Below are 14,823 nucleotides of genomic sequence, written 5' to 3' on the forward strand. Positions count from 1 at the left end.
TTTTTCTTGACATCAATTACAGATATGCTTTGCCAATGAATTAACTATATAATATCAAATACAACACTCACTCTCTCCAGTATGTGCAAATTACTGGTGAAAATAGCTGTATTATCCTTCTTTTTCTTTTGTACATAAACTTTTTTATTATATTTTACATAGTAGTATAAAGTTCTGAAACCATATATTTTATGATCCATGTATATGAATTTGTAATCTCTTACATTCACCATTGATCTACCACTTATTTTTCAATAAAAATATAAATACTAATATCTGATTCAGCCTACTAGAGACGTGGATATCATAATCCTTCACCTACTTTGTTTACCAAACAAACCTCTCAAATTTATTTGTGTGTAGGAATAAAAAGCTCACCAACCCCACTGTGGGATCCCACCCACCAGTCCCGCTTCCTCATGTAGACACACCAACTCTCCTCCCCCACTCACGTTTTAACTCTGTATTTAACCCTCTTAATAATAAATTACTATATACTATATACATTATTTTACCCAAGTAAATGCATACAGCTTACAAATTGAGTTCCATGACGTCAAGACATTTGTTTTACTAAACAACCAGTCACTATAAATGTATACTTGTCAAAAGTTGTACAAACTTGACCATGCCCTTAACTAGAGCAAAGTTAAAACGTGCTGAAATGGATACATGGAAATACGTTCTTTTTATTTTTATCATATACTAATATGATTCCACATATTGATATTATTATACACTAATAAATAGGTTTGTCACGTAAATATTTATTTAAATTTAATTTAATAAAAACAGAGTAAAATAGTCAGCCACCACCACCAGGAAGAGTAAGTAAAAGGAATTGTTTATGGCTATAAATAAGGTAATAGAGGGACTCTCCATCGTCGCGTCTCTTGCCATCATCTCCTTCACTCATTCTTACCCTTCTTCCGCGTCTCTCCGTGAGGTACGCCTCCGAGTTTCCATGGCCTCCTCATGACTATTCCTGTCCTTTGCCTTCCCACTCTCTTATTAAGCTTTCTTTGCTTTTCATTTCTTCATTGAATTTTGAAGTTCGTTTCTTCGCCTTGTGTTTTTTAATACTTATATCACCTAATCCTGTGAGTGAGTTTCAATGAATCATAGATCTTGAGCTATTTCATGTTTTCAGATTCTTGAATTCTTACTGACATTTTTTGTCGTTATCATCATCTTTTAATGATTGCCTTGTGTTTCTCCACTTTATAATCTATACGGCTTATCGAATCATGTTATCTGTGATACGGACATTGTTTGTTTGATCTTATAAGCTCTCTCTTACACTCTGCTTTAAAGTTAACTCACTTGTCTCTTTTATCTCAATACATACGACAAAAGCTGCATAAATTATTACCTTTTTTCTGGTTGAATGTAGTTTAAAAAAGAAGAAAATATAAAATGGCATCACACATTGTTGGATACCCTCGTATGGGACCTAAGAGAGAGCTCAAGTTCGCGTTGGAATCTTTCTGGGATGGCAAGAGCACTGCCGATGATTTGAAGAAGGTTTCAGCTGATCTCAGGTCTGACATCTGGAAACAGATGTCTGCAGCTGGGATTAAGTACATCCCAAGCAACACTTTTGCTTACTATGACCAGGTGTTGGACACCACCGCTATGCTCGGTGCTGTCCCTCCTAGATACGGATGGAACAGTGGCGAGATTGGTTTTGATGTTTACTTCTCCATGGCTAGAGGTAACGCCTCTGTTCCAGCCATGGAAATGACCAAGTGGTTTGACACCAACTAGTGAGTTCGCTACTCCTTTCTCTTCTCAACTGCCATAACCGGATAAAACATTAGTCTTGGCCCCTGAATTTTAAACTAATATTATACACAGGTTGTATAATCCCAATTGTTGGAAACTTTTTAATTAAAATTAACATAAAAATGTTATAACCCTCTAAATTTTAGGTCCGCCCTATTAAATTTGTGTGTTGTGCTGTGTGGTTAACTTACCTTTTCTCTGTTTTGTTTGTTGCAGCCACTACATTGTCCCAGAGTTGGGCCCTGAAGTGAAGTTTTCTTATGCATCTCACAAGGCTGTGAATGAGTACAAGGAGGCCAAAGCTGTATGTGCCATTACTCCCTATTTGAATATAGGCTTCTTTTGTTCTGATATTGAGAGTACTAATATGATAATGTGGTGTTGTTTATGCAGCTTGGTGCTGAGACAGTCCCTGTACTTGTTGGTCCTGTCTCTTACTTGCTTCTTTCCAAGCTTGCAAAGGGTGTTGACAAGTCATTTGATCTTCTCTCCCTTCTCCCCAAAATCCTCCCAATCTACAAGTAAGTAATTACTCTACCTACTTCAACCGATATGCCCTTAGACACGGCCATACATAATATACAATTCAACTTAGAAAATGTGGACAATTAGCTAGACATGGGTAAATTTCCTCGTTATTTGTAACAGTTCTATCATTAGGCGGTTTACAAATTTTATCAAATGCTCTATTTGAGGCTATGAAATGTGATTCTGACATGCCTTTGTTCTCAGGGAAGTCATTGAGGAGCTTAAGGGAGCTGGTGCCACCTGGATTCAGTTTGATGAGCCTCTTTTTGTCATGGATCTTGAGGGTCACAAACTCCAGGCTTTTAGCGGTGCCTATGCTGAGCTGGAATCAACTCTCTCTGGTCTGAATGTTCTTGTGGAGACTTACTTCGCTGATGTCCCTGCTGAAGCATACAAGACCCTTACTTCCTTGAAGGGTGTGACTGCTTTTGGATTTGATTTGATTCGTGGAACCAAGACCATTGACTTGATCAAGTCTAGTTTCCCTGAGGGCAAGTATCTCTTTGCTGGTGTTGTTGATGGAAGGAACATTTGGGCCAATGACCTTGCTGCCTCTCTCATTACCTTGCAGTCACTTGAGGGAGTTGTTGGTAAAGGTATTGTCTCTACTTGTGACCCACTCAATCTTTCATTAACTCGTTGCTTATATTATTTGTGCATTGGTGCAGACAAGCTTGTGGTCTCAACCTCTTGCTCTCTTCTTCACACTGCTGTTGACCTTGTTAACGAGACTAAGCTCGATGCTGAAATCAAGTCTTGGCTAGCATTTGCTGCCCAAAAGGTCGTTGAAGTAGATGCATTGGCCAAGGCTTTGGCTGGTCAGACTAATCAGGTATTGCAAAAAAAAAACTTGTTTCTCTAGTGAACCCATAAACACTTACAACTCTCTAACACTTCACACCCTTCCAGAGCTTCTTCTCTGCCAACGCAGAGGCTTTGTCTTCAAGGAGGTCTTCCCCAAGAGTCACCAACCAGTCTGTCCAGAAGGCTGTAAGTTCTTGCTCAAAACTTTATCCACATGATCATGGGTCATGAGATTTTTGGAACTATAAACAATTTAGTAAACATGTTTATAAGTTTTTCTTAATAAATTCTAGGTCTATTTAAATGTAAAACTAGAGATTGATCCCCGAATTCGCGCGGGTATTGGTTTTTATATTTTTATAAATTGATATTTATTTTTCATAATTAGTGTTATATATTTTAGATGTGTCATAATATAATTAATTATATTCAAAAAACCTGAATCATATAACTAATTGTATCCAAAATTGAGGACTATAGGCCTATGTTTCACTTGGTTATGCTCAGGACCGTCCCTGCACATAATATATGTATTGGTATTGATGTTATGTGATTCTTGTAATCTATCAGGCTGCTGATTTGAAGGGATCAGACCATCGCCGTGCTACTGAAGTTACCGCAAGACTAGATGCTCAGCAGAAGAAGCTGAACCTTCCAATCCTCCCAACCACAACCATTGGTTCCTTCCCACAGACCGTTGAACTCAGGAGGGTTCGCCGTGAGTACAAGGCCAAGAAGTTAGTGTCTTAAACTAAACCTTTTAGCATTGTTCATTTAAGTAGTTTGCTAACTTGCTCTCTTGCACTAGAATCTCTGAAGAGGATTACGTCAAGGCCATCAAGGAAGAGATCAAGAAAGTTGTTGACATCCAAGAGGAACTTGACATCGATGTTCTTGTCCACGGAGAGCCTGAGGTGATGAGTCTATATACTTAATCAACTAATCATGACACGTTCTGTCTCTTATTTAAGAAATGTTTTTAACAACATTGTAGAGAAACGACATGGTTGAGTACTTTGGAGAGCAGTTGTCAGGTTTTGCATTCACAGCAAACGGATGGGTACAATCCTATGGATCTCGTTGTGTGAAGCCACCGATCATCTACGGTGACGTGAGCCGTCCCAAGCCAATGACTGTGTTCTGGTCTTCAACAGCTCAGAGCATGACTAAACGTCCCATGAAGGGTATGCTTACAGGACCAGTCACGATTCTTAACTGGTCTTTTGTCAGAAACGACCAGCCTAGGCACGAGACTTGTTACCAGATCGCTTTGGCTATCAAAGATGAAGTGGAAGACCTCGAGAAGGGAGGTATTGGAGTCATTCAGATCGATGAAGCTGCTCTTAGGGAAGGGTTGCCTCTTAGGAAAGCAGAACACTCTTTCTACTTGGACTGGGCTGTTCACTCTTTCAGGATCACTAATTGTGGTGTTCAAGACAGCACTCAGGTAAAACATTTATAAGCAATGTTTAAGAAATAGCTAGGCCATAACTGGATATTTTATAAAAGACTAGAGACTAGACGGATTATTAGGAACATTGACTAATATTGATATATATTTTATATTTATATTAAATATTTTAGTTTTTTTGTGTCTAATTATAAAACTATTTTGATAAATTATAAAATTAGATGTAAAAAATAATAGACAAATATACGGACTTGCACAAATATTATTGTTTGATAAACATATTTAGACTACTAATTTAGATTGATGTAGACCAATTTTAATTCATTTATAACTATTTAAATCGATTTGAAACGCATAAATCCGACTTTAAGAAAATTGTGTCTGCTATAACCGATTTTTAGAACATTGCTTGTAAGATCTCAAATAGTGTTGAATGTTTCTGTAACGAACTTCTAATGCGTTATGTTGTCTTTCCTTAGATCCACACTCACATGTGCTACTCACATTTCAATGACATCATCCACTCCATCATCGACATGGACGCTGATGTTATCACCATTGAGAACTCACGTTCAGATGAGAAGCTTCTCTCTGTGTTCCGTGAAGGAGTGAAGTACGGTGCAGGTATTGGTCCTGGTGTTTACGACATCCACTCACCGAGAATCCCATCAACAGATGAGATTGCAGACAGGGTCAACAAGATGCTTGCGGTTTTGGAGCAGAACATCTTGTGGGTTAACCCTGACTGTGGTCTGAAGACAAGGAAGTACACTGAGGTTAAGCCAGCACTTAAGAACATGGTTGATGCGGCTAAGCTTATCCGCTCCCAGCTCTCTACTGCCAAGTGAAGAGCTTGAAGAGATATTATGTTTTATTTATGGTTTGTGTTTGTTTGATTTTAATAACTTTTCTTTCAAGAAAATATAGTAGCCGAAATTAGGTTTTGATGAAATATGTATCTCGCTGTTTTCTTTTGCAATATTATATGTATGTATCTTTGTTTTCTCTGGCCACTTGAATGAGAATGGCGATTTTATATTCCTTACAAGAGTGATCTGACAAAGGCCAGAGAAGTTCAAGGAAATGGTTGTGTATTGCCATACTCATCCTTCTTATCATCATCATCATCATTACCGTTGTCTCTGTTATCAAGCCATGGACACAGAAACATGGTTCTTAGGGTTCTCTTCTCTCTGCCCTGCTTCTAGAGCTTCTGTATACACGAGTATATATTGCATATACATGTATCATCGCATCAAACGATATCCTTGCAATGTCACTATGAAAATGATATCTAACTATTATACAAAGGCCAAACTCCAATACCATTACAGTGAGCATCACAGTCAAAATGAAAATGGAGAGAATCAGGAGACAGAAAGTGAATATTAAAACTCTGATTGAAATTTACTTTTATCTTTCGTATCTGTAGTATGTCCAAACAAATCCAGTAAAAAGAGAAGAAAGAATCTGAATGAACCTTTATCAGATTTACAATGGTGAGAAGAAAAAAAAAGATACCTCCAGCTTCACATTTGCTACATAAGAAGACCTTAGAGAAGGATGAACCATAACGGTCGTCCTTTGCTGCATCAGTCATCCTTTGCTGCATAAGGGACGCTTTGGAGGCAATACAAATATCTTTGAGAAAGCTTCGACGTATAAAGAGTATGCAGCTAATTTGCAAGAAACTACTACCAAAAGAATGAAACAAAAAAAAAAAACTTATTCTCAGAAAAGAATAAAAAAGCCGGTAACTATAGAAAAACCAAATGACACCCGGCAGAATCTGCATCGTTGTCACAGTACTAGTCATTGGGATCCCATTCTTCATCCTGGTCAAAAGCTGAAGCCACTTTACTTTTTGCAAACTCTTCTTCAGTTTCTGACTGTTCAGTGAGAAGGTCATGTTCATAATCAGGCTGATCACTATCATCAGTTTTACTCTTTTCCACCCCAGCTGATTTTATCCATTTAGGGCATTCATCTTCACCTCCATAGAGAAATCTACCATCATCACTTCGTATTTGTCTAGAATCCTCGAGGGGTGATGTTCTGCATGAGCATTCAGGAAGTGGATGCGAAAGAAACAACCGGGGTTTCGACAGCGTAGACTGCCTTATAAGCCCACTCTCACCCAAACTTGAGTTAAGATGTTTTCTCACATGAACTGTCCAGTTCCGGTTGGGATGGTACATGTCCTCACGTGTAATGTTGAAAAATTCTTGAATAACTTTCCTGGATAAGAATATCAGCAAACAGCCATTGTTTAAAATGCATTCATTAACTGTAGAGTAATTAGCTTTCTTACCTGTCTAGTCTATATGTTCGTGACGATGGTCTTTCATAGAGCCTCTGGCCCATTACCAAACTTGAAAAATCAGGCAACCCACTACCATCGTTGTTGAAACCAGGGAAAAAGACATCAGCTTCGACAGACACAACAAAGTCAAGTGCGTCCCACAGTAACCTGTGTGCTAGATTCCTAAGATCCATGGGTGAAGGGGTTGGTTCTGTATCATTCTCTGTAAGCCAACCATACCACCCTTCTTTTTCGTGCTGGTAGATAGGTCTGTCTGGAGGAGGAGGGAGAGGTCTAGGCCGAGTACCTGCCTTGTTCCACTCTTCTTGGAGCTGCTTATCGCTTTTCCGAGGAGGCATTTCATACATGTTTTCTGGAAGAGGTGTCTCAGGACCAACCAATTCTGATAATTCCTCCGTGCTGCATAAAGAAGTTCGGTCCACTAAATTAGGGAACATGGCTCGCAGAGGGATCAAAACACGTTGGCCCCCAAACATTTCAGAACCAGCTAAGTATATAATGGCTTTCTGAGAGTATCCCAGTGCTTTCAGAAGGATTCCAACCTGCGAAATTCCAGTATAATAAACTCTTAGCATCACAAAAGCTAATGCAGTTCCATAAGAACAGGGGTAGGGAAACGATCCAATTGGTGCATTAGAATGCAGCATAAGGGATGTTCAGGCTTGAAAACAGTGTGTTACATCGGAATTACACCTAAACGTAGAAACTTATGGAGCTGTATCCATATCTATCTTCATTAGGGACTCCAAGAATTCAAACATATAGGGGCCACATGTTTCCAAGGCAGACTCAACTTTCACAAGACACCATATAAGCAATTTTAACATCATTTGAGAAAGCTTTGGTTTCTACCTCTTCTGGCATGAGAGGACATAAGCCTTTGTCCCTGCGCACACGCGAGTCTACAATAAGTTCTTCTGAAATAAACTTCTGCTTAATCATCTGAGCCCGCCGATACTGAATGAGTTCACTGTGAAGATCCTTTAAAGATTGAAACGAAGAGTAGAGTCAGAAACCGATTCCACCGTTTAAAACTATTCTCCATGTAACTTGAGAACAAAGGTTAGAGGGGGAAAGTGTATCTGGTTGTTCTATCAAAGAATACAGATGGAGAAGGTTGAAAAAATTTACCTGGAAAAGCTCAGCACAGCCATGATATGCCAGTTTATCCCTCACTAAGCCAGGATGATAAGCTAGGAAGGGTTGACCTGATTTACGTAACCTGACAAAGGTAAAATACGTAGCTCAATTATGTCAAGTACGCACGGTTATTAGGGGTTGATAAACAAACGGTGACATAAGAAACAAAATGGGCAACCCCGGACACTTATTACTGATACTTCCCAGCTATGTACTCCATGATTAAAGAAACAAAAGCGTAGCATGTAATGTTCTTTCTCTCCCTTAACAATCGAAAGCCATAACTATCTCTTGTTTTCGTCCCTTTCGCCAACTAAAATTTAATTTGCAAGTATCACAAGTACCTGTCAACCATCTTCTTGCCAAGCACCTGGATTTCTGAACGAAGCTGGAGGGCATGGAAGGCAACTCTACACCTTAGTCTTTGAAGTTCAAGCATTGAAGCAGGCAAATTTGACTGTAAACAAGGATAAAACGCATTGTTTAACTAATAGAATATCTTCTTACATTTAAATGTAGAATAAACAAGTGATGGTAGTTTTCAAGCAAAAAGTTATCTAGCGAAAGATCTCTACAAATTTCGAAGCTACTGCATACAAGCTATATACTCTAAGGGAGAGAAAAAAAAACACCAATTACCTGCAAGCATCCCCCGTCGTAGATGATCAATCCAATAACATTAGCTTTCTTTAACTTTGGCAATACATCCTCGAGGTAATAATTTGGCGATGCAGAGTTTTTGGGCTTAAAAAGAGGAAACTCGTTCCTTTTTCTTGCGGCTTTCAAGCTCTCAGGGAGGGCCTTCGCAATGATAACATCATTTTTAAGAAAGGATATAAACTGCTCCTCATCATAAAGATAGGAGAAACTCTTGAACTTGTTGCTGCACAGCATGTAAAAAAACACTAGAGTAAAGGGACGAGTCTGATACTGAGGCAAAGAAAGATGCTTTAACAGAGCATAGAGTTAGGCGTACCTGATGCCTTTGGAGCGAAGACTCTCTTGAAGCTCTGGAATGATAAGAGTAGCATTTAGAAGCCTGGATATGGTGACAAGATCACATATCTAGAAAATTTACGAAAATGTTATGAACATAAATAACAAAAATAAAGATGAGCTTTAAACTATCAAGTCAAGTGATACATACAGAAGATCTGATCTTGTCAAATCCACCAAATATCTTTGCATAAATGAAGCCATTGTTTTTTGAACTGGGAGCTGCAAAAAGAAAGTGCCAAGAAAAAGTAAATCGATAGATTCCAAAGAAAAAATTTCACAAAAGACCCCAATCCAAGAGGCTTTTCATGATAAAACAAGTATCAAACACAAGAAAGAACATCCACAATGGCTCTCACTGGTTTGGTGAAAAAAATAGAAAATAAAACACTGCTGCAGATTAAACTCTCCAAGTTGATAAAAAAACACTGCTACATTTTAGAGACAGCAATGACCAATGCAGAACAGAACAGAAAACATGTGACAAACAAAGTAACGACACGGTAGTAGTACCAGGATAACTAGTTCTTGGATTGGCATAAGGCTGCAAGGTCTCTAGTGCTTTGACAGGCCTCCATAAATGCTTATTTCTAAAATCCTGTAAACACAGAGAAGACCAAACAAAAGTTCAAACGACACCCTTCAAACAGAAACCAAACTCAACTCGTTTTATTCTTTCTAACCTTTGCACCTAACAAAGAATCAAAATCTTGCCAGAGGGAATCTCTAGCATAAGAAGCCAACTGTACACCTGAAGACTTTGTAATCGAGAGATGAACAACGAGAGATCCCACTGATAATATGAGCACCAAGAGCGCTATCCATTTTATCCTCGATCTGAACACCATCATCTCCCACCAGCTCGAAAAAATCGAGCTCCTTTCCTCTAATCAAACAGCCCTAAATCCAATACGACGAATTCAAGGCGAGATCCAGGTTCAATCGGGGAAGATTGGTCGCTGCAACAGCGACGCAATGCACGAGAAAACGAAGAACCACGCTTAGGATCTGATCAGAGCGATGTGATTTCTCGAATCGAACTTTCCATGGGGAAGCAAAGCAAGCAAACAAACAACCTCGAGCGTGCGTGCAAGCAGGAAGAAGAAGTAGTTCGAATTAAATGAGAGTCAGATCGGGAGAGAGAGCTAGGAGACAACACACTGACACATTCCCAGAATTCGAAGCCACCGAAACTAAAGTAGTTTCCTGCCAGAGATGTTGCTTTGATAACAGACAAAGAGTCTGTACATGATGAACATTCCTACTAACCGGGCTCTGATTTCGGTTTACTATTCTCGGTTCAATCTACATACCAATTACCCAATCGTATCACTTAGACATTGTTCTCGGTTCAGGACTTACGATTTGAACCGATAATTAAACAACAAACAAAATTTTTTTGCCGGTTCAATTACTCTGGTGGGAAGGTTTGTAAGGAACCGATATATTTTCCCTAATAACCAAAATATACCGGGTGTTACTTTGTTAAATCCACACGATGTGGTGGTTTATGTAGAAACCCGGTTTGGGTATTTATTTTGATAATGATTCTCTGAGACTGTAGAAAAATATCTTTTGGATGATCAAATCCAAACTCTTTTTCAGCTCTACTGAGAAAAATCTGAAAGGAAGGCTGGCTCAAATAATATGAGACTAACACAATATATCTCTGCTTCTTCTGGATCTCACTGACGTACATCCCAAGAAACCCATTGGTGCTAAAGTTGCTTTACTGGTTCCTACTAAAGAGCCACCATGCAATCAGGATACAGGACTGCATGCAATATATGTACCTAAAATTGTTTTTCTAATGAATGTAAAATTTTATTCCATCAGAAGTTTTGTACATTTAGTGCTTCTTTTATGTGCTTAAATGCTTAAAATCAAAACAGAAAGTTAAGCTTGTGCTCCATGATCATGATTGCTCTTGTCGCGACCCAAACAAAGCGATTAACCCCTTCTCCAAATACTTGTGTCCCAACCCTTTTACTGATAACAGTTTAAGCCTGACTGTCCTATCCACAAATTTGATGAGACAGCTCGCATGTTGTGGCTGTTCACCATGTCTCTCCATATCGCATGAACCGTTGCTTAAAAGGTATAGCGAAGTAGGAAAGTCATTGTGGGTTTGAGTGCTAAAATTGTTAATTACACCAAACTGGCATTCACATCCAAGTTTCTACACTACAAGAAAACAGCGACATACTGAGGGAAAAAATCGTCGGTATGTCGTCGGAATAACGCTATTCCGACGACATACCGACGAAAAAAGTCTTCGGAAATAACTCCTCGGAATTTCATTTTTCCTCGGAAATTCCTCGGAAATTTCCGACGGAATTCCGAGGAAATGAATTTCCGAGGAAATTCCGAGGACCACAAGTTCGTCGGAATTTCCTCGGAATATTCCGAGGAAGATGTCGTCGGAATATTCCGAGGGATACACTTCCTCGGAATATTTCCAAAATTAAAAAAAAAAATATAAATTTATTTTTTTAAATTGAAATTCGAAAATATAAAATTAAAATTGAAATAGAAAACATATTTAAAATACAAAAAATAATAAAATAGTTTTTATAAATAAAAAAATGTTTTATAAATACAAAATTAGTTATAATAAATATAAATATTTTTATAAATATGAAATCATCTTTTTATAAATACAAAATAGTTTTTATAAATACAAAAAATAATAAAATAGTGTTTATAAATCAAAAAAATGTTTTATAAATACAAAATTAGTTTTAATAAAATATAAACATTTTTATAAATATGAAATCATCTTTTTATAAATACAAAATAGTTTTTATAAATACAAAAATAATAAAATAGTGTTTATAAATCAAAAAAATGTTTTATAAATACAAAATTAGTTTTAATAAATATAAATATTTTTATAAATATGAAATCATCTTTTTATAAATACAAAATAGTTTTTATAAATACAAAAAATAATAAAATAGTGTTTATAAATAAAAAAAATGTTTTATAAATACAAAATTAGTTTTAATAAATATAAAATAGTATAAAAATTAAAAAAATAGTTTAAATAAATCCCAAAACAGTTAATAATTACAAAAAATAGTTTTAAAAATATTTAAAATGTTAAATAATTACAAAAAATAGTTTTCATAATATTAAAAATGTTTAATAAATATAGAAATTTATATTTTATATATAAAATACAAAAAACGTTTTATAACCACAAAAAAATGATTTTAAATATTATATATATGATTTTTAATCTTAAAAAAAGTTTTATAGATTTTAAAAATGTTTAATAAATATATAAATGAATTTAAAATGCAAAAAATAGATTTTATATACAAAAAACGTTTTCAATATATATATATAATTACAAATTCGATTTTTATAACCACAAAATTAATAAAAACTAAAAAAAAAAATTCAAATCAAGTGAAATACATAATCAAACTCGATTTTACACAAATCTACCATTCACCCTAACAAAATCTATAAATCTCATTCCAAAATCATCAAATCTACTTAAAAACAATACAAATCTAACCTAAAAGAGTGGGATAGGGTTCATACATGAGGATTAGGGTGGAAATCGCGAGGGAGAAGAGAGAAAGCGCCGGAAATCGCAAGGGAGAAGAGAGGAGTCGACGAAATCGCAGGGGAAAGAGAGAGTGCGGCGGATAGAAATGGGGAAGAAGGTCGGGCTCGACCTAATAAAATGAGGGGTCCGACGGAAATTATCCGTCGGAATTTCCTCGGAAATATTTACTATATCCGTCGGAATTTCCTCGGAAATCATTAATTCAATTTTCGCGAAATATTTGGCGGCTTGGTTTACCCGGTTAAATGAAAAAATTCCGAGGAACCAGGTTTCCTCGGAATTTCCTCGGAAAATTCCGAGGAAATTCTGAGGAACCAGGGTTTGGGGTTTCAAAACATCGATTATTTTCGCCGTATTTCATTTCTTATACAATTATAATGCATACCATTGAGGATTCTTTGTATATATGATCATAAACCATGAAATAACAAAATTTCAAAAATAATTGTAAGTATTCCCTTTACCGTTTGTTAAAGTGTATAAGTGTTTCTCTTATGTTGTGTGGTTTTCGTTCATGCAATCGTAAAAGTGTTTGTTATTGGGTAAAACACCAAAGTTTGACTTCATAATCTGGTTAAGACACTTAATGAAGGTTATATACGTGTTACTCAATCCGTAAAACGTTGTTTTTGGTTTAAAACCCCAAGTTCCTCGGAATTTCCTCGGAATTTTCCGAGGGAATTCCGAGGAAAACTCTATCTTCGTCGGAATTTCCTCGGAAAATTCCGAGGAAATTCCGAGGAACCAGGGTTTGGGGTTTCAAAACATCGATTATTTTCGCCGTATTTCATTTCTTATACAATTATAATGCATACCATTGAGGATTCTTTGTATAGATGATCATAAACCATGAAATAACAAAATTTCAAAAATAATTGTAAGTATTCCCTTTACTGTTTGTTAAAGTGTATAAGTGTTTCTCTTATGTTGTGTGGTTTTCGTTCATGCAATCGTAAAAGTGTTTGTTATTGGGTAAAACACCAAAGTTTGACTTCATAATCTGGTTAAGACACTTAATGAAGGTTATATACGTGTTATTCAATCCGTAAAACGTTGTTTTCGGTTTAAAACCCCAAGTTCCTCGGAATTTCCTCGGAATTTTCCGAGGGAATTCCGAGGAAAACTCTATCTTCGTCGGAATTTCCTCGGAAAATTCCGAGGAAATTCTGAGGAAAAGGAATGTATAATCAAATCCCTAAATCGACAAGATCTATTCCGAGGAAATTCCGAGGAAAACCTTTCTGTCCACGGAATTTCCTCGGAATTTTTAAAATCCCCCAACGGCTCTCTAACGTCTATAATATTTCCTCGGAATTCATCGGTTTTTTCCGAGGAATACTATTTTCCTCGGTATTCCGTCGGAATATTCCGACGAAATGAATTTTCCTCGGAATTCCGTCGGTATATTCCGAGGAAATTCCGAGGAAGCCAAATTTTGTGTTTCCTCGGAATTGCCTCGGAAATTCCTCGGTATATTCCGAGGAATTCATTTTCCGTCGGAACGTCCGTCAGAATACCGCTGTTTTCTTGTAGTGCTACTCTCATATTCAAATCTATTTGTTAGACAGATGTCAAGATTTTAAATCTATTTTTTTAACTTGGTAATATCAATTTGGTCTTATTATCTATTGCATTTGGATGCAGATATAGATTTTATTCTATTCAAATTGGTAATAATTTAATATGATTTTCTTCTATTAGCAGTTACATTGACCTTGACTTGATAAGTATTGACTGAAACGTTCGATACACCATTATATCTTCTCTAAAAACATCCACAAAAGCTAAGACATCCTCGGATACATCGACACCTTTTGTAATATTATCCTCTACAGGAAAACAATGGAGAAGCTATCAGTGAAGTTTGGTTTCATTGCTCTTTTAGCTGTTGCATGCGGTAAGTTTTGTTGTATGAAAAGAAATAAAAATGTTCTTCATATTTTTTTATATAATAACATATTAGTTTCGTTTTTGTAGTGATGATGAGTACTATGACAGTTCAAAATGTTGAGGCAAGTCGTTTGTTACCTGAGGAAGCTCCGGTGGTGCATTATGAAGCTTCGACGCAGGTTGTGAAGCCACAAGACTTTCACTGCAGGGAAGGGTGTCGTGTGAGCTGCATTCCCATTCAACTAGTTATTCGCTGTGTTTGTTTATGCTGATTTTTTCAGATATGTTATATGTACTGGAATTAATAAAATATAATTTTACTAATAAAAAACTTATCTATTTGTTGTGTACATTAATCATTGAGAA

At 36.6% G+C, this 14,823-nt stretch overlaps 3 protein-coding genes across 5 annotated transcripts; 2 read left to right on the forward strand and 1 right to left on the reverse strand.

Annotated features, from left to right (window-relative positions):
- The first annotated feature begins 804 nt into the window (after positions 1-804).
- Positions 805-5,569, forward strand: LOC106438967 (5-methyltetrahydropteroyltriglutamate--homocysteine methyltransferase 2). Of its 2 annotated transcripts, none has more exons than XM_013880296.3 (11): positions 805-946; positions 1,394-1,766; positions 2,002-2,089; positions 2,179-2,306; positions 2,518-2,909; positions 2,982-3,145; positions 3,223-3,303; positions 3,688-3,854; positions 3,926-4,031; positions 4,112-4,564; positions 5,008-5,569. In XM_013880296.3, the coding sequence occupies exons 2-11, from the start codon at positions 1,417-1,419 to the stop codon at positions 5,374-5,376; spliced, it is 2,298 nt and encodes a 765-aa protein (XP_013735750.2). In that variant the 5' UTR covers positions 805-946; positions 1,394-1,416; the 3' UTR covers positions 5,377-5,569. The 2 variants fall into 2 exon arrangements, with proteins under 2 accessions (XP_013735750.2, XP_022571971.2); XM_022716250.2 differs by lacking the exon at positions 805-946 and adding an exon at positions 1,080-1,100.
- Positions 5,570-5,910: 341 nt separating this feature from the next.
- Positions 5,911-10,198, reverse strand: LOC106438968 (protein EMBRYO SAC DEVELOPMENT ARREST 30-like). 2 transcript variants are annotated; one of them, XM_048776246.1, is made up of 10 exons: positions 9,671-10,198; positions 9,501-9,585; positions 9,139-9,209; positions 8,968-9,056; positions 8,631-8,874; positions 8,336-8,448; positions 7,983-8,073; positions 7,704-7,832; positions 6,840-7,393; positions 5,911-6,766 (listed from the first exon to the last, which is right to left on the reverse strand). In XM_048776246.1, the coding sequence occupies exons 1-10, from the start codon at positions 9,836-9,838 to the stop codon at positions 6,337-6,339; spliced, it is 1,974 nt and encodes a 657-aa protein (XP_048632203.1). In that variant the 5' UTR covers positions 9,839-10,198; the 3' UTR covers positions 5,911-6,336. The 2 variants fall into 2 exon arrangements, with proteins under 2 accessions (XP_048632203.1, XP_048632204.1); XM_048776247.1 differs by having other exon boundaries at positions 8,968-9,030; positions 9,671-10,197.
- Positions 10,199-14,298: 4,100 nt separating this feature from the next.
- On the forward strand, positions 14,299-14,788 carry LOC111214624. Its single transcript, XM_048776248.1, has 2 exons — positions 14,299-14,464; positions 14,545-14,788. The coding sequence occupies exons 1-2, from the start codon at positions 14,410-14,412 to the stop codon at positions 14,727-14,729; spliced, it is 240 nt and encodes a 79-aa protein (XP_048632205.1). The 5' UTR covers positions 14,299-14,409; the 3' UTR covers positions 14,730-14,788.
- The last annotated feature ends 35 nt before the right edge of the window (positions 14,789-14,823 follow it).

Source organism: Brassica napus, chromosome A3, assembly GCF_020379485.1.
Source record: "Brassica napus cultivar Da-Ae chromosome A3, Da-Ae, whole genome shotgun sequence".
NCBI classification, from domain to species: domain Eukaryota; kingdom Viridiplantae; phylum Streptophyta; class Magnoliopsida; order Brassicales; family Brassicaceae; genus Brassica; species Brassica napus.

Bases quoted from the DNA above. Each gene is read 5' to 3' on its own strand.
- LOC111214624 (XM_048776248.1), top strand. From the start codon at position 14,410: ATGGAGAAGCTATCAGTGAAGTTTGGTTTCATTGCTCTTTTAGCTGTT. The intron at 14,465-14,544 runs GTAAGTTTTGTT...TCGTTTTTGTAG, and splicing joins TCTTTTAGCTGTTGCATGCG to TGATGATGAGTACTATGACA.
- LOC106438967 (XM_013880296.3), top strand. From the start codon at position 1,417: ATGGCATCACACATTGTTGGATACCCTCGTATGGGACCTAAGAGAGAG. The intron at 1,767-2,001 runs GTGAGTTCGCTA...TGTTTGTTGCAG, and splicing joins AAGTGGTTTGACACCAACTA to CCACTACATTGTCCCAGAGT. The intron at 4,565-5,007 runs GTAAAACATTTA...GTCTTTCCTTAG, and splicing joins GTGTTCAAGACAGCACTCAG to ATCCACACTCACATGTGCTA.
- LOC106438968 (XM_048776246.1), bottom strand. From the start codon at position 9,838: ATGATGGTGTTCAGATCGAGGATAAAATGGATAGCGCTCTTGGTGCTC. The intron at 8,449-8,630 runs GTAATTGGTGTT...CCTTGTTTACAG, and splicing joins ACGACGGGGGATGCTTGCAG to TCAAATTTGCCTGCTTCAAT. The intron at 7,394-7,703 runs GTAGAAACCAAA...GGAATTTCGCAG, and splicing joins GTCCTCTCATGCCAGAAGAG to GTTGGAATCCTTCTGAAAGC.